The sequence below is a fragment of the Aedes aegypti genome, chromosome 3 (genome assembly GCF_002204515.2).
Source record: "Aedes aegypti strain LVP_AGWG chromosome 3, AaegL5.0 Primary Assembly, whole genome shotgun sequence".
In the NCBI taxonomy this organism is placed as follows: Eukaryota; Metazoa; Arthropoda; class Insecta; order Diptera; family Culicidae; genus Aedes; species Aedes aegypti.
In genome coordinates, this window is record NC_035109.1 from 205286936 (window position 1) to 205313711 (window position 26776).

Here is a 26776-nt window from a genome sequence, read left to right on the forward strand (position 1 = left end):
AACGCGCCGCCGACTTTCAAACAGATCAACCAAATCGTCGCCAGCAAACAAATCAAAGCAGGTGATGCGCCGTTATGTTGGTAAGACTGTTGAAACAGTAGAAGCATTAGCCGTAGAAGGCCAATGTCGCGACTGTTCGTGTGACAAACATCTAGTTTGCCACGCTCTGACAGTCTGAGTATCCTCAAATCAAATTTTTCAACCATAATAAAACATTATCTACAACATGGCACTAAACAAACAATCAAAAACTACAATAGTAAGTATTAATAAAATAACTCTATTTTGTGATAACAGCGCCACTAGCATTCTACTGCTTATATTTCTATTGTTGAAACTTAAAATTCGCAACGTCTGGTTGGCAGGCGACGATTTTGGCGACGGTTTCACCGGCGACGATTACAAATCGTCACGTTCGATAATGTGCAAAATTTACAATATTCAGAAAGTTTTATAATATTCCTCCAGTGAAATTTTGATTTTTTTCACTTTATGGCTATTTTTCATATTAAAACACATGAAAAAGCATTCTTAGACACATTTTAGTCCATAAAAATATATAAAAAAAAAATACCAGTAGAATATTTTAAAACCACTCGATTATGAAAATATTGACCGAATATTATTGATCTTTAGCGACAAAAAAATCCGATTGTTCCGAGTTGTGCAACTTCGATTATTGTGGTCAATCATGGAGTAGCAACTACAGTCATCTGTGCTCATGCTTAACATTGAGGGCTCTTGCCCAGCGAGAATATTGCAAAAAGCTTTTTTTTAACATTTGTGTGGGCAATATACTACAAGGAGAAGCGTGTGCTATGCCGTTTTTGTTTAAAACTCAAAATTTCGCAAAATTCCGTTTTATCCCGTTAGTTTTCAAAATTCCGCGGAGATATTTTTACAATTTGGCGAAACGAAACGAAATCCTAAAATAAAAATTTCGCTTGTAAGAGTTCCGTGAAATTTCGCGGAGCGGAATTTCGTTTCGAAGCGTGTTTTACGGAATCATTCGGTATTTCGCATACCCTTAACTTGTAAGAATTTGTTAATATCACTATAATTCACGATTTTCTGTAATACATTTACAAATGATAAAGTAAATAGCCTACATTTAGCCGTTTGTCGCAGGTATTCTTGAAATTTCATCAATGAATTTAGGAACGGTAAGAATTTATCAAGCATATGCGGAGACCCCAAATTTAAAACATAAAGATGTCTTAACAATCAATCTTCATTGATCTTACTTTTTAATATTCAAAATACAGCAAGTAGTTTGGGAGACTCCGCAGCGCGTCAATTGGGGAACACTGGGCTATTGTAAATACCGATAGGTTTCGCTTCAAACTCAAAATGTGGCTTCGAAAAATCAAACGACCTGAAAAACAAGGAAGCACACTGCGGAATGATGACTATCCGCCGAGTGAGATAGAATAATGAGTCTCAACATGACAATGGATCCCGGTGACATGCATTTCAAAACATTTCCTACGTCTCATTTGTGGCTTAAGGTTTCAACGTTATTTTTTTCTCGGTTTGGCTTTCTTTCATGCGATTCCAGACATCGTGTGAATTAAGGATTGATTCTTCTTTTTGCTTAATTTTTTTTTTTTCATTAAGTATGTATTGTTGGTTGGTTAGTCCGTAAATTAAGGTTCAGCAGATTTTGATTTCAATATGAAATTTTATAATAGCACGTGCTAAGAAACCATCTTTATGTAGTAGATAAGTTCGTCACTTTGCATTGAGTACCTATGGTTAAAAGAAAGAAAAGTATTTATTATTTTATTATAGTTAAAAAATACTATATAGTATATGAAACGTTAAGTTTTTAATACATCCGCCTAATGATTGAATTCAAAATATGTTGCATTTAATTTGGAAGGGTGATCCAAATCTGGCCTTCTTCATAAATATAAGCAATACTATATCTTGATGGATGAGCGTGATGTGATTGAAAGGAGGAAACAGCACTACTACAAACACCTGAAAGAGGCAGAACACCAACACCAAGAATCATCTTTCGTGGTATGCTGGAGAACGGTTCTACGTGACCAAATCAGAATGACTATTGAAATTACTCCTTTCAATTCGAAAGCTATTGAAGACTAAATATAAATTCAATGGTTTTCTACTTACTGTAGTTGTTATATCTGTACTCATAATTATAGCGGCTGTATAGGCAGCATCGGGAAGGTCGTCTAGGGAAATCGGAATACGTAACTAATTTACAAGTATTTACAAAGCATCATCCAACGCAACAGATTACGTCCCAGTTCCGAAGATTTTCGAATGTAGTTCCAACAGCTTCATCATCGTTTTGGCAGAATAGATACACCATGGGTAGTGAGGATAACAGTGTTCGAAGTCTGTTCCGTTGAACCTATTGAAGCTGAGACCACGCTCGAAAGAGTGGACTATCTTCTTTGGGACGTTTTTGTTATTCTCCACGCTGTATCTGAATTGTAAGGGATAGTTGTAATAATGTTCTATGCGTTAGGTTCAAAGTATTTATCGCATTAATATACTTACTGAATAAATTCGTAGATTGCATTTGCAGCTTCATTTTTAAGTTCTGCACCTGCGGCTAGTTGACAGATGAGCGACAACGAGCATTTCAGTGGATCTCGCTTGAGCATACCATTCCAGTCTATCTGTTTCTCAAAGTCCTATAAAAATGAAGATTTGCGAAAGAACGTATGTGAATTAGTGCTGAATTTACTGCGCTGGGTAGAAAGAGGACACATTGGCTATTTTTTACACAAAATAGTCTCCAGATTCATAGGAAGTCTGCTAATCAAATTCAAACCTCTCTGTGTAAAATTACTTTACCCCTATACCTTCCTGCATAAGCTGGCCTAGATGAAGGGGTATATTCGGTCTACTGTGGGTCAGTTTTAAATGTAATTGGTCTGCAGTTTGACGTGGCGGGCACCATTTTTACCTAACAATCGATGATCACCAGCACTTATACACTGAAGGTATTCGTTAGTCCCATGTAATCTTCTGGTTAATTCCAGCTAATATGGCAATACAGAATTAGCAATCACGGACATCAAGCTCATGCTCGTAAAATGGAGTGAGTTGATCACTTTTGTGCAATTGTTTTGTATTAAATCTGTTGAATAAAAATTTACTGGTTCGATGTTATACAAACCATGTAAACAAAATTTTGATAAAATGCTTCCCAATTTTTTTTTTGGAAATTCTTGTCTTGTTTTTTTTTTGTCTTCTTGTCTTCTTGTCTTCTTGTCTTCTTGTTTTCTTGTCTTTTTGGCTTATCATGTCAATTTGGCATACACATATTTTCCGATTTACTTTTTATCAATTTTTCGTGCATATACACTTACGACATTCGTGATCATGCAATGAGCAATGAGCAATGAATCAGAGAATTTAGGTATCCCATTGATTTTAAGACCTTGCGAATTACACAAGAGATACAGTGACAAACTTAAATACGAGAGTTATTACGACAATTATGCAACTTACGTTTAAATCTGCTGTTCGATTGAACCTGGATGTGTCTCGTTTGCCAGATGCCATGAACAGGGGTTTCGAAATTTTCATAAAATCTTGCGCCAGAAGATGCATCACGTACAGCGACCCCAGGCCGACGACCGCCAGAATAAGTAACCTTTCGAAGAAGAAGAAATGATAAAGAGACAAACGAGTTAAATCTTTCTTGCCGTTGAGAGTAGGTTTTGGGTGCATTTGGGTGAGTGTTGAAGCAGAAGGCACCGGTTGTATTGAAAAAAAAAAAAACATGCATCGTAGTATCATTGCGTTCAATCAAAAACCGGTACGCTTTACTAACCCTACGAGAAAGGTGCGACTGCAGTGCTATGCAGCCGAGGCGTACATGCGTTGGTTTTGCGTGTGCACTCTGCAGATATCACCTACCTACCCGTTGAAGCCAAAACTGCTTCAGTCGCTAAGCAGTTAAGGTTCGTGCGACAGGCTAATCTATTACATAAGTTTTGAGTAAATTTATTGGTTTGAGAAGTAATCTTTCGTCTCCTCTCTGTCCCAGCCCAGCCGTGTCCTTGTCATATTCAATTTTGGGTGGATTCATCCAGTATTGAAGACACTACACTTCACATATAAAAAGTTATACATTCGTTTTCATTTTCCTTATGATAAAGAGAATAAAACATGATATGACGATTTTCGCATTTTTTATGGGCCATACATAAAAATATGTATACATAAAAATGCAAGAATAATACAGTCAACTTATTTGATGTTTCGTTTCTCGATATCGAGTTATCGAGTGTTTTTTTTTATGACGACTACCTCGATGGATCCTTAGATCGCAATATCGAATTATCGAGAATTGATTGTAAATTGGTTTTTGGATGTATGCAACACATCCTCCTCGGAAAGACACTAGTTTTTCTTCGTGCCTACGTATCGACAATGTTAATTGCCATCTTCTGCGGTGATACACTTTGCGGAAATGTAGGAAATAAGAAAAACCGTTGTCGTTCCTAGAAGAAGGGGGCTACATAGAGGAAAAACAATTAATTAATCCTACATACGGAGATGAACCAGCCATAGGGCTGAAAATCTCCTTAATAAAGATAATAATAATAATAATCCTACATCCAATATTCGAAAACTCAACATAAAATTGCATGTTAACTCAAAAATTGCTCAAGATTCGCAAAAACTAAATTGTTATATCATGTCATATTAGTTGCATGTCAGTCCCGTCGCAATTATGGTGTTTTTGCTCCATAGATTATTATTTCGAGCAGTTAGAGGGCTGAACACAAAAGCATGGCGTTTTCCATAGTAATCTCCATATAAACTACAAATGGTCTGTGCACAGTCAAATTTCTTCCGATTCATTGCAAACTTTGGGAGGATGCTATACATTAGCGTAGGAACAGCCCCCTTGGCCCCCTCCAGAATCATACAGCCCCCCCCCAGAATTTCTGATGACAATAAAAAATAAAACAAAAACGATTTAAGATGACGCAAAATCTTTTGAAATTATGTACTTGACTCTTGTTATTAAAGAAAAATCGCTTCAGTAGTTACGTTATGTAATGTTGTACAACTATATTGAGAAAACCTCGTTTACGTTACACAGCATCAGCGCTGCTGTTCTGACTTCGGTGAATCGTGCGACAATCGAAAGCTTAACCGTCCGGCTGTCGATCAACTGATTACTGTTAGACCTAGTTTCTTGTTGCATACGATAAGCGCAATTTTTCAACATCTCCGTCGCAAAAAATACCGTGGTACCAAAAAGCGTCAATATCCCGGAAATTTGATTCCCAAAATTCATTTTTTTTTCTGAATAATCCAAATAATGCTGTTTCAGCATATTCACTGCATTCTGATTTACCATATTTTTTTTATGATACCTCGCTCGAGGTATCCGGTGATAATGATTTCCCTTATGAGAGTCCATACATTAACATCAGATGATGTCAGAAAATAAATCATTGAAAAAAAAACAGGTACAAATTTTGTCACAAAATTACTAAAAATACTATCACATAAATTAAGGTTTAACTTTCAAGGAATTTCGGCATGGGCAACTTTTCATCAGATTAATGGCCAAAAACAATGTAACAAAATCGGTCATAGTGTAATTCCAGCAATAAATTCTTTCTTTGATTTTGATTCAATGTTTTAAGTATCCGCATGAATAAATTTATTGCTTAAACTATATTATTTCAAGAAAACTTATTTTTTCATAAATTTTTAGATTAATTTGCAACAGATTTGTAGCAATTTTTTTTTCAAATAACTTCTTTATATTGTTCATAGAATTTTAGTATTATCAAATTCCTTAAGGAATATTGAAGGGAAGCTTCAGAACTTTCGCAAATCTCATGGAAATTAGTCAAATAATATTGTGGAACTTGTTCATACCTTCAAAGAGAATTTATCCTGGTGGACATCCATTCCTTCTATGTCTACTTTTTATTAGCAAGTTGGTTTCGGAATACGTTACCGGGTATGCCAAAAAAAAATGTAACTTCTGTCAGATCTAATGCTGGGATATTTCACTGAAAGTTCTACTAGAAATTCTTCTGTGAACTTCCTTCAATATTTTTTCCAAAAATTTTCTTACAAATTCTTCTGCGTCGCTTATCAATGGTACTCAATAAATGTTTCCAAAATACATCACAAGTTGCGTCAAATTCTTCTTTGCTTTTTTTTTCTAAAAATTTTGCCTCAAATCCCCGGTTGATTCATTAATTGGAAAGAAAATTGTTTTTGAAACATCTCTTGCCCTCGAATCTTCAAAAGAAATTTGTTGAAATACCCCAGAAAAACTTTTGCTACCAAAGTTACCATGGCGGAAAAGGAATTTGTAGAGAAACGTGTAACAAAATAACTGGGAAGGTGGAAAGGATATTTTAAGATATTCATAAAGAAATTTTTATTAATATTCCCTAAAACACTTCCTTAGAAATAATTTTACCAATTATTGTCCGAATTCCTATATTTTTGTGCGATACGAGGCCGGAATTTCTAGAGGCTTTCTGGCAGAATTCTAGAAAACCAGAAGTCAAGGAAGGATAGATTTCAAGGATAATTTCTAAAGATGATTCTGATGGAATCTTAAAAAAGGTAAATTGTAGTGTTGAAAAATTACAGAATTCTTAAACGTATGGTTCCTGATTTCTGAAAGTTCGTCAGGAATTCCTCACCAAATTTTCAAAGTAATACACAATATATCTTTGGTAATGTTCTTAAAAATACCGGCGATATTACCACGTTCAACTTCTACTGTACTTCAAAATAATCGATAATAGACTATTCAAGTTAGTTTGTTTGATATTTCTAAAGGTAGGAAAAAATTGGTTTTTCCTTCATCAATATGTTCACAATATAGTATCATGACACTTCGGAGTTCATATAACATATTATCTATGTTTTTTATTTTATTTTACTTTCAGTAAAACTTCCATGCGTTTTAATACCTATAACTTTTTTATTTTAAAAGACGATTATGAATTTTATGACAGGAATGTAGTAAATTTTTCCAAATTAAATGTCAGATTCTTAAAAAAAAAATACCTACAAAGTTATTTCAAACCATTTTTGTATGTGTTTCTCTAGAAATCTGATACCGTAATTTCGGGTGAAATTGATCATTTTTCTTTGTTTTCCATGTCAGTTTTCTATAATGTTGCCAATTGCAAACAACTGAATGCAGGAAAACAAGTACGACGGTGAGCCTGATTGGCTCATATAACGAAATTTTAATACAAATGTAAATTTAGTGGTAGAAATCGTCTTTAGAATAAAAAATCAAGGGATCCCTTTTCGGGGTGAAATTGATCACTTGTCAAAACGATTATTGTTACTTTTGAAAACAACTTTACTTACTTAATTTTGGCTCCCTGAATTCAAATATACTTGCCAAATTCTTAACAATGAAAGATTTATGGAAATAATAAGCAATTAAATTTTAATAATGCAACAGAAAACGCCTAAATGTAAGCAATTTTCGAAGGATGTTTCTGATATCTATCAAAAATTCAATTACTTCAACAAAATTAGCAAATTCGTACGATTTTCGATACTAAAATGTGCTTTGGGGATATATTTCAAACATCCTTACAAACTTTCAGGTTGACACCATGTACAAATCCTTGTTAAAAACTATAAGTTTATAGAGATCTGCCAATACCACACCGATGACGGATTATGGAATTTTACATTATTTCCGTACAAATTAACATTATTTAACACAAAAAACTTCACAACATACAATTTTACAATACCGTCGATGGGGGTGACAATGAGTCTGGGGGGTGAGATTGGGTCAAAACGGAAAAATATGATTATTGAAATATTTCAGCTAATAACGGTGATATTACTAAAATTAATAATTCATATGTAAGGGAACATATTATTACACATAATTCATCACAATATACATTTTTAGAAATAGTAGTTTTTGTTTACTATTTAAATAAACTTGTATGTTGAAATTAGATAAAATTTACAACATTAAATTACTCCTGTGAAAAGTATCACGCATGTACTTTAACCTCTACCGTTGTATTAGTAGAAGGTTTAAAGTCTTTTCATTACACTTCACACGTATTTTCCGGAATCTATTTGATTTTTCAACAAAAAATTTAATTTTTTTCGGTACGGTGTCTAAAACATCAAAAATGGGGGTGAGATTGGGTCAAGCAAGAACGACAGTAAATGAAATTGCAAGTCCACTTTTTTGACATTTTACGGTGCCGGTAGTTCTCTTTTTCATTAAGATGTGTTTATTCTTTCTAAATGCAGCATCTCTGAAACATCAAACTAGTCTACTTGAGGATTCCGTACATTGAATAACAATGCAACGCATTTTGACAACTTCTTAATCCAGCAACTGTGTTTCGTGCGCAGCAACATCGTAAAATTTTATCAAATGGATTGTTTTTTTTTTTTTTTAAATTCATTATTTATCAGTGTTTTCATGTTATAGAAACATCTCCTGAAAGTACAAATGAGTTGGAACACTGAAATATCGTGATTATGACGCCAACATCTGCCTGAAATGTATTGATCGTGGAATGTCGCTCCGAAATTTAACTATTTGCGAAGAACCTTTGGGGAAACTGAATAGGCTTCATGGCAATGGGGATGAGACTTTGAAGACAATTCGAGGAAAAAAAAAATAGAAAATTTATGTAAACTTAACGATGAATGCTGTGTTTACATATTTTTTCTCATAGCTCTTCAATTTTTTGGTATAATCGTGGGTTTATCATACTTGTGAAACATCTTATATATCTTTTCATCTTGTTTGCATCGTATTTCATCAATATTCTTCAGCTATGAATGGTTTTGCAACCATATTATCAAAAACAAGTTATTTCAATTACAGTGACCCAATGTCACCCCCTCTATGGGGTGAGATTGGGTCATTTTTCATTCACTTGTGGTGCCGCTGTGAATAAATATTTTTCTTTAATGTTTTGAACAGTTGTTTATGTACCATCAAAGTACATACACACCAAATTTGAAGTTTATTGGAGTTAAATTGCGATAGTTATTCAATAAATAATTCGTACACATCCCTTTTTGACCCATTGTCACCCCCAACGACGGTAGTTAAGACAAATGACGTTCATTTACTATAGGTTGCATTGATTTTTGTGCTCTAATAGTAAGAAATAAAATCGTATGACACGATGATCAATTTCACCCGAATTTACGGTACATATTATCTGATTCCTAAAGGCATTTGTAAAGCAATTCCTAAAAGTATTGAGATATTCAGGGAGTAGTTTTTGAACCAAAATATGGAGAGTGGATAAAGAGTTCTGTTTGATCCTTCGACCTTGACGCTTGCTTCTTCGGGAGTGGGTGATGAGGGCAGGATCGAACATGTCGCGCGTCGGTGGAAAAAGTGAAAAAGTGAATCGGTCCGCTAGTTCTTTAAAAAAACGGCAACGAGGCACGGTGGAATAGTATCGCGTGTCGCGGAACGCGTTAGTAGTGTATGATCCTTTGATCTTGTCGCTTGCTCCTATGAGGGCGTGTGACGAACACTTGTTCGGCGTTCAATTCGTTTATCGAGTAATATCGCGAATCCGGTTAGAAGCATTCATTTCAAATTATATATTTATCGTTTACCAAAACGAACCCCTCCCCCATATTCAAACTCCCAGTGTTTACTTGTGGAAGTGCAGAGGACTCCTCGGCTTCCATAAAGCAAGTAACACGTCAACATTTCCCACCCATCCCTAAATTGACCTGCATTCGGACGCAGCCGGCGCCGTTATTGTTTGTTATAATAATGAGAGCACCAGTACTTACACATTGAGGATGCTACTGATCCCGAGTAGCGTCTGTTGGTTCCCTGTGTAAGTAGGGAGGCTGGGGGCAAGAAGGACACCTTAAGATATATAGGTTCAAATCATGGTTGATTAGCACAATTTTTGAAGATTATTCCAGTGTAGGGGCAAGCTCACCTCTTGTTCTAAATGATGTTATCGATAGATTTAAAAAATACAAGAAACACATGATGATTTGATATTTTTGAAAATGTCCCTTCTTATGAGGTTTTTAAACGAGGCACGGGGCAAGAGTGCCACTCGTATTGGGCAAGAAGACCACCAGAGCAAAATTCCACAAATTTTGTATATTATTATTTCCCCGCCTAAACGATAAATTCTAGAGTTAGTAAAGATAAAAGTTGACTTATAGTTAAAAAGTAATTTTACGAAATTAATTTAGTTCTCATCTTATTTGACTGTAACAATAATAGTAAAAAATTTCAAAAACCATTTTGAATGCCCAAAATGGTTTATTTTGATGTTATTTAGTAGGAAACATTGATTTTATGCAATATTAAACAAGAAAAATAAAAGTTCATTTGATTTTATATGAGAAAATTGCGGTGTCCCTCTTGCCCCATAAGACATGCTGTTTTTATATATGTAAAACTTAATGTCAAAAGGACTTTTTAGAAGAAATTTCCTCACAGCTATATTAAACAATTGAAAATCATCAATACTGTGCGGAAAAATCAATATGTTTTGTATTTATTGGGAGTCAAACCTTGTTTTCCAGCCTTACATTCTTATAATATTTCACATTTGTCGCGTTGGTGAGTTAAAGACATTTTTCTAATTTTTTTTACTAAACATTTTTAACTGTAATATTTAAACAACCCTCAATTAGTACTCAATTTATTCTTATCCTGAGTTTAACAATAAAAAATAGATTTGAACTACGTGATATTAGAGTTGACATGCCCCCCTACAGCTGTTCTTGCAATAACGGAGTAGCATCTGCGGGCGGTCAATCATGCTCATGCTCATGCTCATGCAAAATATGGAGAGTGGATAAATTTTTAAATGTTATGTATGAAAGAATCATGAGATTATCAATAAAAAAAATGGAATTATTTCTAGAACCTGAAATAATACTCGATGGAATTTCTGGAGATTTTTTTTGAGAAGTTCAAGAATGAATTGCAAAATCTTAGTACATCGATAAAAAATTTCTTCAAAAAAATTCATTCAAGAATTTTTAGAGGATTTTCTTTTGGGAATTTCGTTTGTGCGGTTTGAAGAAAAATCTCTGGAAAATACTTAGATGAATCTCTGGTATTTTGTTTGGGAGAATCTTAGGGAATCAATAATTTAATTCTCTAAGACATCCCTGAACTCGGGAAATCTTTGAGTATTTTCGTGGAAAAGTTTTTGATAGAACAGTTCAACTGTTTCCGCTAGGAACTTTATAAGAATGTTAGATTTTTTTAAACATTTCTTAGTTAAGCAAAGCAAAGAAAATAAAACAAAAATGCCGAGGAAGTTTTGAAGGAATGGGGGATTTTGCTCCTTGATTTTAGAGAAATATAAAAAATGCAGGTAGTTCTGCGTTGATGATAGATTGGCTTTTCAGTCTTGACAAAATTAAAAAAAACTGTTATTTTATTTTATCCAACGTTTCGGTCCGTTTGGGACCTTCTTCAGAGACTCATTTTTAACAGTTCTTTCTTCCGGATAGATCTGCGGAGAACTTCTTTGAGAAATCATGAGAATAACAATTTCCCAATTGAATTCTTTTTAATTTATCATGACATTTTTGTAGAATATTACCAGGAATATTTAGAGTTATACCCAGATGATTTTTTTGCGGGAAGTCTGGATAATTTTTGTTGTGATTTTTTCAAACAGTACTGTAAAGCTTTAAATCCGAAATGTTCAGAGGAATTCGTCGAATGAATCCTTGCTTGGTAATATTGAAGACATTTTTGGTGATTTTTCTGTACTATTTTTTGGAGAAATACTTAGTAATTGATTAACATCCTAAACAAATTATTAATGAGCAACTGGAGGACACTTTAAACTAACAGTTCATTATTGTGAGCCTCGTGGCCGTGCGGTTGGTGTCTTCAGGCATTCAAGCGCATTCTGTCATGGGGTGTGGGTTCGATTCCCGCTTCAGCCTTGAAACTTTTCGTCAGGAATGTTCCTCGGCTGTGCTACTGGAGCATGCTTGTTCGTTGTCTAGTGTTAAGTTACAGTTTGGCGGCTAAATGGCTGAAGACGAGTAAGAGGACCTTCCAGAAGAAATGATTAAAAGAATTCTAATGGCCGAATTCTTCAAGAGATTGTTTAAGCTATTCGATACAGATTCTTTGAGAATTTTCCTGGTTAGATCAGAAAGTCTGGGAATGATTTTCTGTGGAAAGCCTAGGACGATCTTCGTGAAAACTGGTAAAAGAGTTCTTAATAAATGCATTGAAATTTATGAAAATAATTCATAAAGAAATTTCCGTAGGAAAAATGTAAATTGTGAATTGGAGATGAACCAGCCGTGGGCTGAAAATCTCCCTAATAGAGATAATAATGATAATAATACATCTGTAAAACAGGTATATGCTAGGCCCCCCCTAGGCCCCCTCCAGAAATAAATCCTAGCTACGCCAATGATGCTATATACTATAATATAAGTCGTTTAAGCATAGGGGAGCAAATATTTCAAAAATTGCATCACTCTAGTGTGCAATTTCATATATGCTATATTCTGGTCTAACGAGTGAGAGCCGCGCACGAACGTCTCCTTATACTGTGGAAATTGAGTTGCTTCATATTGTTTTTTTTTTACTTAAAACGGATTGCTTGGTATTTTTATCGATCGAATCCCATAATTGATATTACGCATTTGTTTCATCACTGGACTATCGCAGAAGTTTTTACAAGAGCGGAAACGTTAATAAAATTTCGCTTTTGATTAAAATCGAGTCGGTGTTTTCACCGGACTTATTCTTTGTAAATCAAAGAATAAGTGCGGTGAAGACACCAACATGATTCAAGATGTACCGCACTTTTATTCGCACTTTCGAATTTATGAAAGAAATACACAATACATAACCAAAAATTGCGTCGGCCAATATGAAATTATTTTAAATGTGTACGTTAAGAGATATTGAAAACTTCAGAAAACACTATGTGGTTTTCAGATTTTGTTGCGATTGCGGAAGGTACTTCGACATAGACTTTTTTTTAATTCTTTATTAGTATTATTCCAAACATTACATTCATTTCTCATATCTAGGTGTTCTGTGTTATTAGACAACACTATCATCCTAATTTGGTAAAACAAATTTAAGATTTTATTAACAACATATTACAATGTTTCAACATTGGTTTTAACATCGACTCTTTCAGCAGAAATTAAGGCCAGATATTTGTCGTTAGTCAGCTACAAAGCTATCTTATAACATTATTTATAGAAGATATCTAATTGAAACAAGTTTTTCTCGCAACTTCGGTGACAAAATGCAGAGAAGAAACTAATTCCTGTGTGCTAAACCAACTTCATTTTCGCACAGCAATTCACTTCTGGATGTTCTATGCCCAGATAGCCGTAGCGGTAAACGCGCGAATAGCTGCGCAAGACCAAGCTGAGGGTCGTGGGTTCGAATCCCACCAGTCGAGGATCTTTTCGGGTTGGAAATTTTCTCGACTTCCCAGGGCATAGAGAGTATCTTCGTACCTGCCACACGATATACACATGCAAAAATGGACAATCGGCAAAGAAAGCTCTCAGCTAATAACTGTGGAAGTGCTCATAAGAACACTAAGCTGAGAAGCAGGCTCTGTCCCAGTGGGGACGTAATGCCAGAAAGAAGAACTATGGAACTCTTTTGGTATATTTTGGAATTTCTGGACTGAATACTTTGCAATCTTGTGGGTAGGTGATCCAAAAGCTGAAACAATCTCACGCATTTCATTACCAGATTTATGAACTTTAGGAAGTCCTTCAATTCTTGGAGTAGTAGTAAACATAGAAATTTTCAAACAAAACAACAATAAATTACTAAACATAGATCAAGATAATGACTACTCTTCTTTTAGAGATGAAACTTATACAGTTAAATTGAGCCCCAAACCCTCTTTCTCCATTTTCAAATGAGATTTATATGTCAAATTTAGACAAACGTTTAGGAATCTGGTGGAGATACCTTGAGAGGCTTCAATATTGTTAAAAAAACATACCCCAAACTTTAGAAACAATTAATAACGCTCACAAAACATTGAATTCACTTACGAAGTTGAACATGATAACAAATTGCCGTTCTTGGACTTACTTATTGTAAACAACCAATCATCACTCACATTTGAAATCTATAGAAAACCAACAAACACTCAACGTATTATTCCAAACACATCAAATCACTCGCTCCAACACAAAATGTCTTCTTTCAATCACATGAAACATCGGATGCTGACAATCCCTCAGCGAAACTGGTAGAAGAAAGGAATTTGACTACATTTTTGAAACAGGTTAATTAAAAGGTTACACAAGACAAACAATACAACAACTCGTTGACAAAAGAACAACCCACTTCAAACTCTCCCAGGTTAAACAAAAGACCGAATTGACAGTTTATGTAAATCAGGCGTTCACAAAATTACATGCGACCACTGTACCAAAATTGACATAGGACAAACAAAACGCACTCTCAATACACACACGTAGCAAAAGTTACTAAAGCACACAAAGCAACAGAAAAAGGACTAGTACACCATTTTAAATCAAAACTTGCAGAACGTATTTACAATGAACATAATTTCCTAAACAAAAAAAATATTTCAAATCCTTGGAAGCTTGCGCTACGTCATAGAAGCATAGAAATTTTCAAACAAAACAACAATAAATTACTAAACAAAGATCAAGGAAATTGGTACTCTTGAACTTATACCTAACCTACGCACACAGTTTGTGTATCGATCATCACCATAATCGATCACCTACCAAACAAGCAGGAACTCGTAATTTTGGACAATCCTTTCATTTGATTATACAATTATAAAAAAGATGAGCCCCTTATACGATTACAGGCAGAATCCAGTTCTAGCATACCTACACATTTTCCTTGTATAAATAATTGATCCAAGCGATGTCGTCTTCAAGTCGAGCATATAGCAGAAGTCTGTAAGTCGCAGACGAAATAGGCCTATCTGTCAAGATAAGCAACATATTAGAGATTGAAGGTATTTGCTCGCCTTACTAGTGACTTTTAGTATTTTATGTTTTCTTTCGCAAAAGCGAAGTGAAGTGTTAAAGTTCAATTAGTTGTATTTTTTCTTAAACATACTCTAATAATCCCTTCCATAAAATAAAAAAGTGTAGTGAGCCTTTTGGTCGAATGGCAAAAAAAGCTCTCAGTTAATAACTGTGGAAGTGCTCATAGAAAAGCTAAAAATAACAACAATAAAAAAAATCTCACGAACTTTCACTTGCATCTAGACTAGCGATGGGCGATTTTGAATCGATGTTCCAAAAATCGATTTTTTCGTTCCGATTAATCGATTTTTTGAATCGATGTTAGGAGAACTCAAAATCGAGTGAATCGATTTTCTTCATTCGATATTTTATGTCGATTCAAAAGAATGAAATTTAATAGAATTTATTGAGTTGATGAACTATAAACCTAATTTTGAATCAAACATGGAGTGGTAAATATATAATCTTCAATCTCCAACGTAATTCAATTAAAGGAATTTTAAAAACATATGCAATTGCTTTTGGTCTTATTTTGGGATCATGTTTTGTAAATTTTCATATCAGCTTGCAAATCGAATCGATTCATGATATGGAATTTGAATTCGAATGATTCGATCAAATCGGTGAATCGATTCGACATTTGAATTCGAATTTGAATCGATTCAGTAACATCGATGTTCAGGTCAAATTTGCCCAACGCTAATCTAGACGATTTCCCTATGTGGTCCTAAGTAATCTATGTCAATCTTGAATAAAACTGGGCTTCGTGGCCTTGCGGTTAGCGGCGTCAGTCGTCTAGGTGTATTGTGCCACGGGGTGTGGGTTCGATTCCCGCTCCAGTCAGTGGAAACTTTTCGTCAAACTAAAACATCATCACTGGGCTACTGGGTGTTACGTGTTGTCCGGTGCCTAATGTTAGTGATCGTTCAGTCTGTGCAGTCTATGTGCTGAAGACGGTGTAAACTGTCTTATTAAAAAAAAAGACTTCCATGTTATGAGCACGAATTAGCTATTAAAATTGTCTGGAACAAACGCAAAACAAAGCAAGCGCGCTCACAATCGTTCGTCCTAAGCACGGCATACAAACTAACAAGGCAGGCTCTTTACTGATGTAAATATCAAGTTTGATTGTAAACATATGATGTCACTCCTATTGAACCATATACTTGCTGGACCACTAGCTCATTTTTTTTCGCAAATTTGTTCGAGGTTGATAGGAATGACGTCGTCAAGTAGCTGTCAGCTTTCGGAATATATCTTCTTCTCAATATAGTACACCTTGGTCCTAAGTTTTATGGATTTAAACACAATCTCACGAAAAATTATCATGGCAAACACAGGGGGCAACATTGTTGCAACCTTTTCCAACTAGGGTAGAAGCACCGGTTCTGGCTATAGCGTCAATTGTAGCCATAGTAGATTATACATCGTTACACAGAAAATTAGCAATGAACATATTGTGTTTAGCAGAACACATTTAAATGAGAGAGCTATATTAATTTATTTGTCAAAAATGATCTTTCAAATAAAAGAAAAAAATCTTCTTTATAGTTTTAACTTATAAACACCTAATTTGGCCAGGGTCTTCATAATTTTACAAATTAAGTTTGTCACGGTTCTTATTTGAGAATGGGCCCTTCCTTAGCCGAAAGATTAGAATCCATGGCTACAAAGCAAAGCAATGCTGAAGGTGTCTGGGATATTTAAGCATATTATATAGTATTTGTATTGGAACCTTACAAATTTTGTCCATGTATGGATCTAAGTACTTCAGATTTCGCATTAGATTACATTTTGCGCATAGAAACGAATACCTATGGGGTCATGCACAAATTACGTCACGCTCCAAGGGAGGGAAGGTGGTCAAGCCAAGCGTGACAAGTCTTACAAAATTTTCGTAGAACTCATACAAAAAGTGTAACAAAAGGGGGGGGGGGGTCGAAAACGTTGAAATTTAGCGTGACATAATTTGTGTACCATCCCTATATACAAATTTTGTATCATCATTTTTAAAAATCATTTTTTTTCTTCTTCTTTTTGGCATTAAGTCTCCTTTGAGACAGAGCCTGAAAGCACTTCCACAGTTATTAAATGAAAGCTTTTTTTTTCTTTGCATATTTGCCATTTTTGCAAAAGTCAAGAATTTTTTTTTGCGAAAGTTCCTGGACTGATCGGGCATTGAACCTAGACACCATCAGCATGGCTTTGCTATGCTTTCGTGAACGTTAGTATTGGCGAGGCAAGGTCTCTGATCGCATTCACATGACATGATTTGAACAGCAGAATTTTGGGCGCTTGAATGATACGGGAAGTTTTCTTCGGACGAATTATTGTCTGATACTTTGGTACTTTGCATAAAATGGCTCTATTGTAGCCAAATATTAGCTCAGTAGATTAAAAAATACTGCCCAAGTTAATCTTAAGTGCCAATAAGGAATCATTAAAATTCCCAATGAACGGTCGCACATTTACATTTATTATTATCTAAACCTAAGGGTACAGTAATTTTTCGATTTTATCACTGTTCAATATTAGTTTGCTTATTCATATCACGCTCGAATTCACCACGGTTTTTCATTCGATTAGATAATGCCATCGTGCGTGTATGACTTTCATACATTTTAATTGACCTTTTCATTGACAGAATCCAAGGAAAACTGTATGGAAAGAAAAAAACATTTTATGGTATCTTTTTTCTATGATATAATAAAATCACTCGAAAATTTTAGTGTACGAATCATAATCGAGAAACTACTGTATTTCATAATATACCTCAGTCCCATTTTTCCTACAATAGCTGGAGATATCATATGAACCACAAATATAAACTTAAATCACAAAAAAAAATCCCAATCGTCGGGATCAGCACTGAGCACTTTTACGTTCTTGACACACTTATCGAGGAGCGTCACAAACCCAATTGGTCCTTATTACTTCACTCGCGACCATCGTAAGTGGGTTGCCTGCACGTTTCGCGTCACCATACGTAATGAAAGTGAAAGAAGAAAACATTTCCACCTTATCTGCTGGTTAGTTTTGCCGCCAACTTTGCCACACATGCTTGAACCCGTTTAACTCGCTGTTTGCTGGATGCTCGGTGCAACGACGGGGTAACGATCTCTAGGTACCTAACCTACTACTATTTGTGTTCTCGTGTGCACGCGGACTCCTACTCCTCGTCACATACGGTATTGGACAATACGTTTGCAACTTTTTGACTGACGATCAAATGCGACTGATTGGGAAGAAATTTTCACAGCACGTCAGAATACACTAGTATTTCAAAATACATTGTTGATTGATTTTTTCTTTCACGATTTCAAAAATAATCACAATTTAACTAAAGTTAAAATTTTAACAGGAAATTATAAACTACATATCTTAAAAATATGAAAGCTTTAAATAAACACTACATTTAGCAATCTTGTTTATCTCTTCTAATTTTAAACTTTGTAAATGGTACAATAATAAACTTCATTTTTTTTAAATGTTTTTTCGATGATCACAAATCGTCATAAAATTAACTTTAGTCAAATTGTTATTGCCGTTCTGTCTTAAGAACTTTGTCAATTTCATTCAAATAGATCCATAAATAACTGAGATCTAAACGTCTAAAGTATGTATGTAAAATAAAAATAAAAAAAAGTTACAAATGTACTGTCCAATACTGTATGCAGTGTGGTAGGAGTTGCCAATCAATGTTAGTTGCATGCAAGTTGGAGGATCGGACGAATCCATTTGTGCGGAAAACGTGACGCGGTGATCGGCAGTAACTAAATGCTTAAATAATACGTTCAGTAGGTAAGCAGGCCGTGCAGATGCAGCGTATTGCCACACTATAGGGTAGAAGCCTACTCGGGTTGGTCAAAACCTGGGAGGGAGGCACAGATCTTCTTCTTCTTTCTGGCGTAACTTCTCAACTGGGACAAAGCCTGCTTCTCAGATTAGTATTCTTATGAGTACATCCACAGTTATTAACTGAGTGCTTTCTTTGCCGATTGACCATTTTTTGCATGTGTATATCGTGTGGCAGGTACGAAGATACTCTATGCCCTAGGAATCGAGAAAATGTGGGCCCCAGGGAGGCACAGATATAAAATAACTTTTTATTTCCAACTGCAAGATATCTCCAGCTTGCAAACGACAATCAAGTCAGGCTTGATGAAAATTGCTTGTTTTCTTTGGCTGTGCACCTTAGATCTTTTGAAACAAACATGGAAGTTTTGCCTTTTCAATGCTCTGAGCAGCAAGTTAATTTGCTCCAAACTGACTTGCAAAAATTGACTCGCAATAAGTCAAAATCTTCTGTCGTTGGTGACTTTAATGCCAAACATTGCTTATGGAATAATTTGCAAAGTAATTCCAACAGCAGAATTTTATTTGATGAGTGCTCTTCAGGATATTTCTTAATTCAATACCCTGATTGCCCTACATGTTTTTTCTCTTCTTGAAACCCATCTACGATTTATTTGGTCTTAACCGACTCTAGTCATCTTGATATTGACAGTGCTCTTGAAACTTTCACAAATTCCATTGTTGAAGCCAGGGACATTGCAATACAAAAATGTGTTTTTTTTTTCTATCTTTATTAACGAGATTTTTAGCCCTGGGCTAGTTCATCTCGGGACCAACGGCTTTACTTCCCTTCTGAAGGAAGACGTCACTATTTTTTTTTTGTGACTATCTCGGGGATGGGATTCGATCCCAAGTCCTCGGCGTGAGAAACGTGTGTTCTAACCACTACACCAGGTCCGTCCCCTAACAAAACAAAAATGTGAAGTAAAATTTGAATCCGTGATTATAGACGATAATCTTAACGATTTTCACAATTAAGAAATTAAAATTTCGCAAGGTGACCCTGGCTTTAAGCCCTTTTGGAAATCATCTAAATTTTGAAAAAAACCTTTGAAGACGATTCCGGCATTGAGAAAGGACAACAAATCATTAATTAATTGCGAATAAGACCAAAAACTTGCTATGCACTTTGAAAGAGCGCACTATTTTAATTTAGGACTTACTAGTCCAATTGAAAATCAAGTTTCAGGATCAATTCAGGATTTCGAAAACATTCTTAATCAAGAGATCGTTTTCGAAAATTTCTTGGAAAAAGTGAGAACTATTATTAAAAAAAAATAAAAAATATGAAAGCCCCTGGCGATGATGGAATTTCCAAGACTATTACGAAACAATACGATGCTTCGACTTCCTTTCCGGAGAACAAACTTTGGACAACAGAGCGCCTACATAGGCATCAAACGAGTGTTTAACAGGGTCGCTTCTGTTTTCGACTTTCACCTCTCCCGACAAACGATCCGGAGAAAGTTTAAAACCGTGTTTCTTTCATTTCTTGACGAATAATGTTGTTTTATGTTGTTGTATTTTTATCGTTGATTTAAATTTTGTTAGTAACTGCTTCATATTTGTTAAACTAGAATAAGATATACATAAGTTATACATCATTGGGACCTGTTTTGCCTGTTGATGTCGTCCAATAAATAGTAAATAGTAAATAGTCGATATATTTAACTTTTTTTTTCAGTTGGCATATTTTCCTGACGAATGGAAAAATGCTAAGGTTAAAACCAGACAAAAATTTTGCAGAAAATTGTTGTTATCGTCCAATCAGTTTGCTTTCCTCTATCAGTAAACTTGTTCTTACGATGAGAGGGTTCCAATAAATTGGTCGGATGAATTAATGTATCTAGAACTCAAGCTAGATAAAAAAATAACTTTCAAAAATCACATTAAAGGCATTCAAGCCAGCTGTGAGAAATATATTGAACGTCTTTCGCCACTCTTTAACAGAAAATCAGAACATTGTCTTAAGGCTAAGTAGACCGTCATTCGTTTTGGGAGCAATGATGACTTTGCCGCTTGCAATTTCAAAGTGATATAATTCAGTCTTGATAGTTTATATTGATTTGGAAAAGTAACACTGTACCCGCAAACATGCATAAAGTATGCTGATACTTTTTCAGCTGTGTCAGTGCAAAACCGGCAAAACCAACTGGTTTTCTTTGATTCGAAATTGTGAGATGAATGAGCAACAATCATCAACGACGCGTACACATTTCAATGACGGCCTATTTCGCCTTAAGAACAATGTTTTTGAATTTCAATTTTTCAGGCCAGCCATGTTGTATGCTGTATCAATATGGACTAACTGTTGTAATAACAGGAAAAAAGCTCTGCAGAAGATTCAAAATAAAATTTTGAAAATGATTCTGAAGCTTCCTCCCTGGTATAGTACTAATGAGTTACATAGAATAACCAATGTTGAAATATTGGAACAAATGTCTGATGTGATATAGATTGATCCGAATTGTATCACAGTCGGCCTGTACAAATCAGCAAATTTCAAGCGTTGATAGTGACAGCGAGCAACTCTGTACAAAACAGGCACTGGTTTCAACGTTCTATAAAAGTATCTTTTCTAAATGCCACAATACGATGATACGTGATGGCACTCATCATCTCCTAAAACAATTAAAACGCATTTATTAGATTTTTGATTGAATTTCATTTCAGAAAGAGTTCAGTGGGAGTGACTTATAGTTGTTATCATTGTATTGTGATCTACAGACAGATCTATATAAGGTTTAAGCTATCTAGGTACTGAATAAATATGAATAAAATAAAACTCTAAATGACATCAAACCGCTAAGACTCATGCCCCGAGTGCTAGAGGGATTTTGACCAAACAAACTAGGTTTCTGCCCACAGTGCGTTTGAAGTGGAAGATTGGAACGGTTCGTCTCGTAGCAGCGAGGTGGTGAGGCATACTATAAGCGATGCTATAAGGAAGATTCCAGTGTTTACCGTTTACTAAACGTAGCGCAATTTCGTGACTAGTAGCATAGGCGTCCTCAAGTATGGACCATCTTTCTACGAGATCTTATTCTTAAGATGTTAAAACAAATATCTTTTTCGAAATAGTGTTTTCTAATATCAAGATATAACGTACCAAATGTTATTTATAATTATCTTAAATACGTAAAAATTCAATGGTAGAATGCTACAATCAACCTGTACTGAACGTTTTTGATTCAAATCTGCATAAAAGATGAGAGCATGAGGTGCCCCTTAATTTAAGCGATTCCTGGATTTTTCATTGGTTCACTAGGATTGAATAATCACATTTTAATGCAAGCAACAAATTCTTGCATATAATGCATATTGGTTTCGAACGGGGGACTTCACAAACTTCGGCTGTTATTGGGGTTCGTCACTTCCCACCCTTGCAAGTCACTGAACTGCCGTCGGGGTTTATGTTGTTCGGCTGATTGATATGTAATGGATGCGGAGTGTAGAATGATGATTACCTGTGGCCCATTATCAACGTTTATCCTGTAACTCACTATGATAAAAACTAAACTGCCAATCAAAAACTAACTGAACTGTTTTAAACTAGCAAATGATACTAATCAATGTTGCAACCAATTTTCACCTATTTCTTCAATGGATGTCTGGGACCAACTGCCAGACGACAGATGCAACGAGAGTGAAAGAAGTCTGCAGCAGATATCGTCTAGGGTACCAACACCCCAAACGGGTATGAGATTCGGAATTCGGTTTGGCTTTTACTTAGAGTAAACACGGCGCACATCGAGCGCTTAGTGAGCCACAGAGATATACGAATGTGTCATCACATCATATCGGTGGAACTGTTTGGTGGCGGTAAGTAACCATGTAGCCGGTCTTCAAGGGGATTGCAGACTTTTTTGAATACTGGTTATGATAGAGTGACAATAAAAGTAAAATTTATTATTTTGACTGGCGATGAATCTGGGTCATCGTTAACGTATGGTGATTGATTTAGCTACCTTATTGCAAATTATTTATGTTATTTATTTTGTTTCATTGGCCTTGGTGACCAATATGGTTATTATTTTGATAGATTTAGTAAAGTTGATTGAAAAGCACCCTTCATTTTATGTGATATGTGCATATTCATTAATAACGTAAGCCCATTTTTCCATTTCGGGGTAAAATTGAGTTCAACTCATTTCTCGTCTTCTCTCTGGATTTTTTCCCAACTGGAACACCGCCAACTTAGTGTTCTAATAAGCATTTCCATAGTTAATTTCTTACTGTTTTCTTTGCTTTTTAACGATTTTAGCATTCGTCAAGTGCGGCAAAAGTTTCTTTTGATGATTTCTAGCTCAATTCAAAATAAATGTTATAAATATCATGATGGTTCGAATGCTATTCATGAATAAATCACATTCACACTATTAATGAAAAAATCACATAAAACATTTTTGTAAACAAGCTAAAATCTTTCAAAAAACAAAATACAGTATAAAATCACGAGCTATGCTGCCCATAAATGCATACCAGTCCCACTAGCAAAACAACGCACCTAAGAAAAACGCGATAGAAGTCGTGAACACTTTTTTGCTCTATTTACTCCAATTAAGTTGAAAAAACGATGTTTTCGCACCCAAATTTGCACTCAAATGGTGCAATGAACTATTGATTACAGTATTACATACATTTTATTTATTAATTTTCTCAAATAATTAGTTAATTTGCGAGAAAATGTACGCGTGACTGATATGCGTTTATTTCCTCTTGAATGTACGAGAATAAACGCATAACGGTATCAGTGCTTACTATGATGCATCGGTCTTCACATGTGAATTATTGTTGTTTTGACAGTTTAGTGTCCACATTAAAAGTCGCGGAAATGTTTGCTCTAGATTATTTGAAAAGTTGTGGTACTTCTGCTAGTTCCGAGGATGAGTGCAGGATATTGGCCGATGGCGACCCGTTGGACAATGACGTGGGCTCAGAAGACAACTGCGCTGGCTTCAACAATAAGGACGGCTGTGACTGCAATGCTGGTGGCGACGACACCTTTCAGTTTCCACCGAAGGCGTACCCTGAACATTGGGTAAGCTATTTGAAATCTTTAGAGGACACCGAATATGCGGTGGGGACTGATGAAATGGACTCAGACGGAAGTTATACGGCCATTGATGAACTTGCCAAAAACGCAAGAGAACAAAAAAAAGAATTGAAAGCGAGATACACCGTCACCGGGTGTATAATAAACTGCGGGCTTAACTTCTCGAAGGACCACCGTATTCGTCTCAACACGGTGCTCTGGGCATTGGATTCACGAGAGCAAACCAGCTATATTTGCCAGAGCGTGAAACAAGTGGATGTTCAAAGACGGCGGCATCGCTACAAGTACAAGAAAAAATCACACGCTTATGATCTGTGAATATCTGCAAGATTTAATTAGGATTTATGTTTCGACAAATTGAACTCTAAAAAGTTGTAGCATTAAGGGGACGAATTGTGGGTAAATATATTTCCCTTCCTTGACTTCCTTATTAACACAATTGCTCGCGAGTCCTTATCACACAAGTCGCGAGACTGACATGCGTTTATTAGTAACGTGGGACAGACCAAGTTCGATGTTGTTTTTCACATTTCTAGAACAAACGTACTTTTTTCTTATAATACCATGAAAGTACACACAATTTAATGAAGTTTCCCGTAACTAACAAAAAATTGACGAAAACTCACGTGGGACTGTTATGCATTTATGGGCAGTATGGGGGGCAGTACTTGTTTTAAAAATATAAAACTCACATTTACATTTTTGGATTGAATATTTATGAAATATTCTAAAAACTGATCAATGTTACCCCGGATTACGGTACTTGCTTTTCATCCACCGGCAATCCTGCTGCGGCCGTTGCAAGGATCCAGTTCACAATTCGGGCTTCCTCATTGGTTGTGAAAACTGTGGGAGCTCCTTTTTTTGGGCGTACTAATTTGTAACAGCATCTCTGACAGTGGTCTTCGGTATACCAAAAGCATCCGCAGCTTTCCGGAATGCTTGGCCATTGCGCACTGCTTCAACGGCTTTTTCCAAATCCCCAGCGCTATATTTGGGCTTCATTGTATCATGTGTTTTGGCTAGAACATGATGAAATATGTTAAACTTTTCCTGTGTACGGATATAGATTCAAATTGAAAATATGAATCAATATCCGTACAGTACAATAAATTTCAAAAATAGTTATTGTACTGGTCAGAAACGGCATATACTGCATTAGAATAACAAATACTTACTATTGAAAGACATCGTGTTAGTAGTGGGCTCAAAAAATTAGGAATTTCGCTGTTAATCTGTTGGAAACTATATCCACTCTTGTTAGCAAATCGCTAAGAAGGCAAACAAAACACACAGCGCAATGGCAAGCGATTACGTTTTGATTTTTCAAATTTTCAAATCATGGCCTACTTATATACAGTTGGCATTACCAGCAACTTATAACTTATTGTAATTAGATGTGTCCATTTAATACTGCATATTTAGCTATTTAAATAGCAAAATAATGATAATTAGGTCAAGTGTACGGATTTCTGTCCCTCACGGTACTTAACAGTTTTTGTTTACAGTATAGCTCTTTATAATGCGGTAAAATCAACAAATGTACATATAAGTTGCATAACAATGAGTAGACCGCAATTTTAAATCGGTCTATCTCAAAATCCAGATAATTGCAACACATGGGTCTTCAGTAAAGTTGTTCTGCAGGTGGAGTGCTATCTGATGGTACCTCATTTATTTCGGAATTCGAACGCTAGTTTAACTATATAACTATAAGTTATATATTAGTTTAGAATTTTAGTTTTATTTTTGAATTTTTTAAGATGACAATACAAATATTTTTCAGTGTATATTTTTTTTCTTGGGGCCCAAACGGTTCCCTACAACATTTTTCTACAAAACTAGAATTTTTCAAATAAACTGCATGCAAAAACTCATGGACCATTTTCAAAAGTTATTTTTGAGTCAAAATGATCGATTTATCTATGTTTAACATTAGTTATACCATACTGGAAATATGTGCAATATTTCATCCAAGTCCAAGACTATCGAGAACGATTTTAAATATTTTCGACTAATTCTGGATGGAATTCGTCATATGTTTTGCTGGTCGTTAATTCACTTTTATATAAGGACTGTGCGGGTAAAATTCAAACAATGATAATTTTAAAACCAATGCATATATGTACTTCAGATTTTTCCGTTTAAGAAGCAATAGTCTAAAGTCTCAATTAGGACCCGAAGAAAAATCTGAATGAATCTCTAGAATAATAAATAAAGATGGAAATCTATGAACCTATGGAGTTGTCACGTAGATGACAAAAATCGATGTCGAACGCCATTTTGAAATCCTAGATAGTGACTTCCGGTTGATGAAAATCACTTCAAATCCATGCAATATTAGACTGATGCAAATTTTGAAATTTTGAAAAACAGATTCTGCCAAAATTTGAAGTGATTTGGAAGAAATTTGGTTGTGCACAAGCCATTTAAAGTTTCTATGGAAAAGTGTCGGCCATTCGTCCATCCAACAACAAACGGCAGCCGTATGTACCGGTACGAAGTAGATTAGTTAACACTTAGCAAATTTACACTTAATTGGAACCCAAAGAACAACACGAAAACGCCACAAATTAGGGAATTTTAATAAAATGTTTGAATAACGTGAAAGTTCTTGAGTTAGTGTTTGTATCGCGAAAAGCCCTTGATTACCCAGTAGCTAGCCGACTCTGGGATTGCCGGAGAGTCTCTTGTGTCCTGATTTGGCTTGGCACTGTAGCGTTTTCTGCTTAGTTTCAAGACTTTCGACCCTAAAAACAGAGAAAACACCTGTGTTCTTTACCTTGATTCCAATCGCAATGGAGTGACTGTTATTTAATTGGAGATAACACTCAACATAGTTATTTATGTTTCACTAATATTCAA

The 26776-nt window shown here is 35.3% G+C and overlaps 1 protein-coding gene across 1 annotated transcript; it reads right to left on the reverse strand.

The window, feature by feature from the left end:
• Positions 1-1572: 1572 nt before the first annotated feature.
• LOC5564790 lies at positions 1573-22471 on the reverse strand. Its single transcript, XM_001649083.2, has 5 exons — positions 22323-22471; positions 3490-3634; positions 2530-2666; positions 2137-2455; positions 1573-1749 (listed from the first exon to the last, which is right to left on the reverse strand). The coding sequence occupies exons 1-4, from the start codon at positions 22331-22333 to the stop codon at positions 2263-2265; spliced, it is 486 nt and encodes a 161-aa protein (XP_001649133.2). The 5' UTR covers positions 22334-22471; the 3' UTR covers positions 1573-1749; positions 2137-2262.
• Between the last annotated feature and the right edge of the window lie 4305 nt (positions 22472-26776).

Coding starts and splice junctions, on each gene's coding strand:
- LOC5564790 (XM_001649083.2), bottom strand. Junction 2,667..3,489: donor ATCGAACAGCAGATTTAAAC/GTAAGTTGCATA, acceptor TCATTTTTATAG/GACTTTGAGAAACAGATAGA. Junction 2,456..2,529: donor GCAATCTACGAATTTATTCA/GTAAGTATATTA, acceptor CTTACAATTCAG/ATACAGCGTGGAGAATAACA.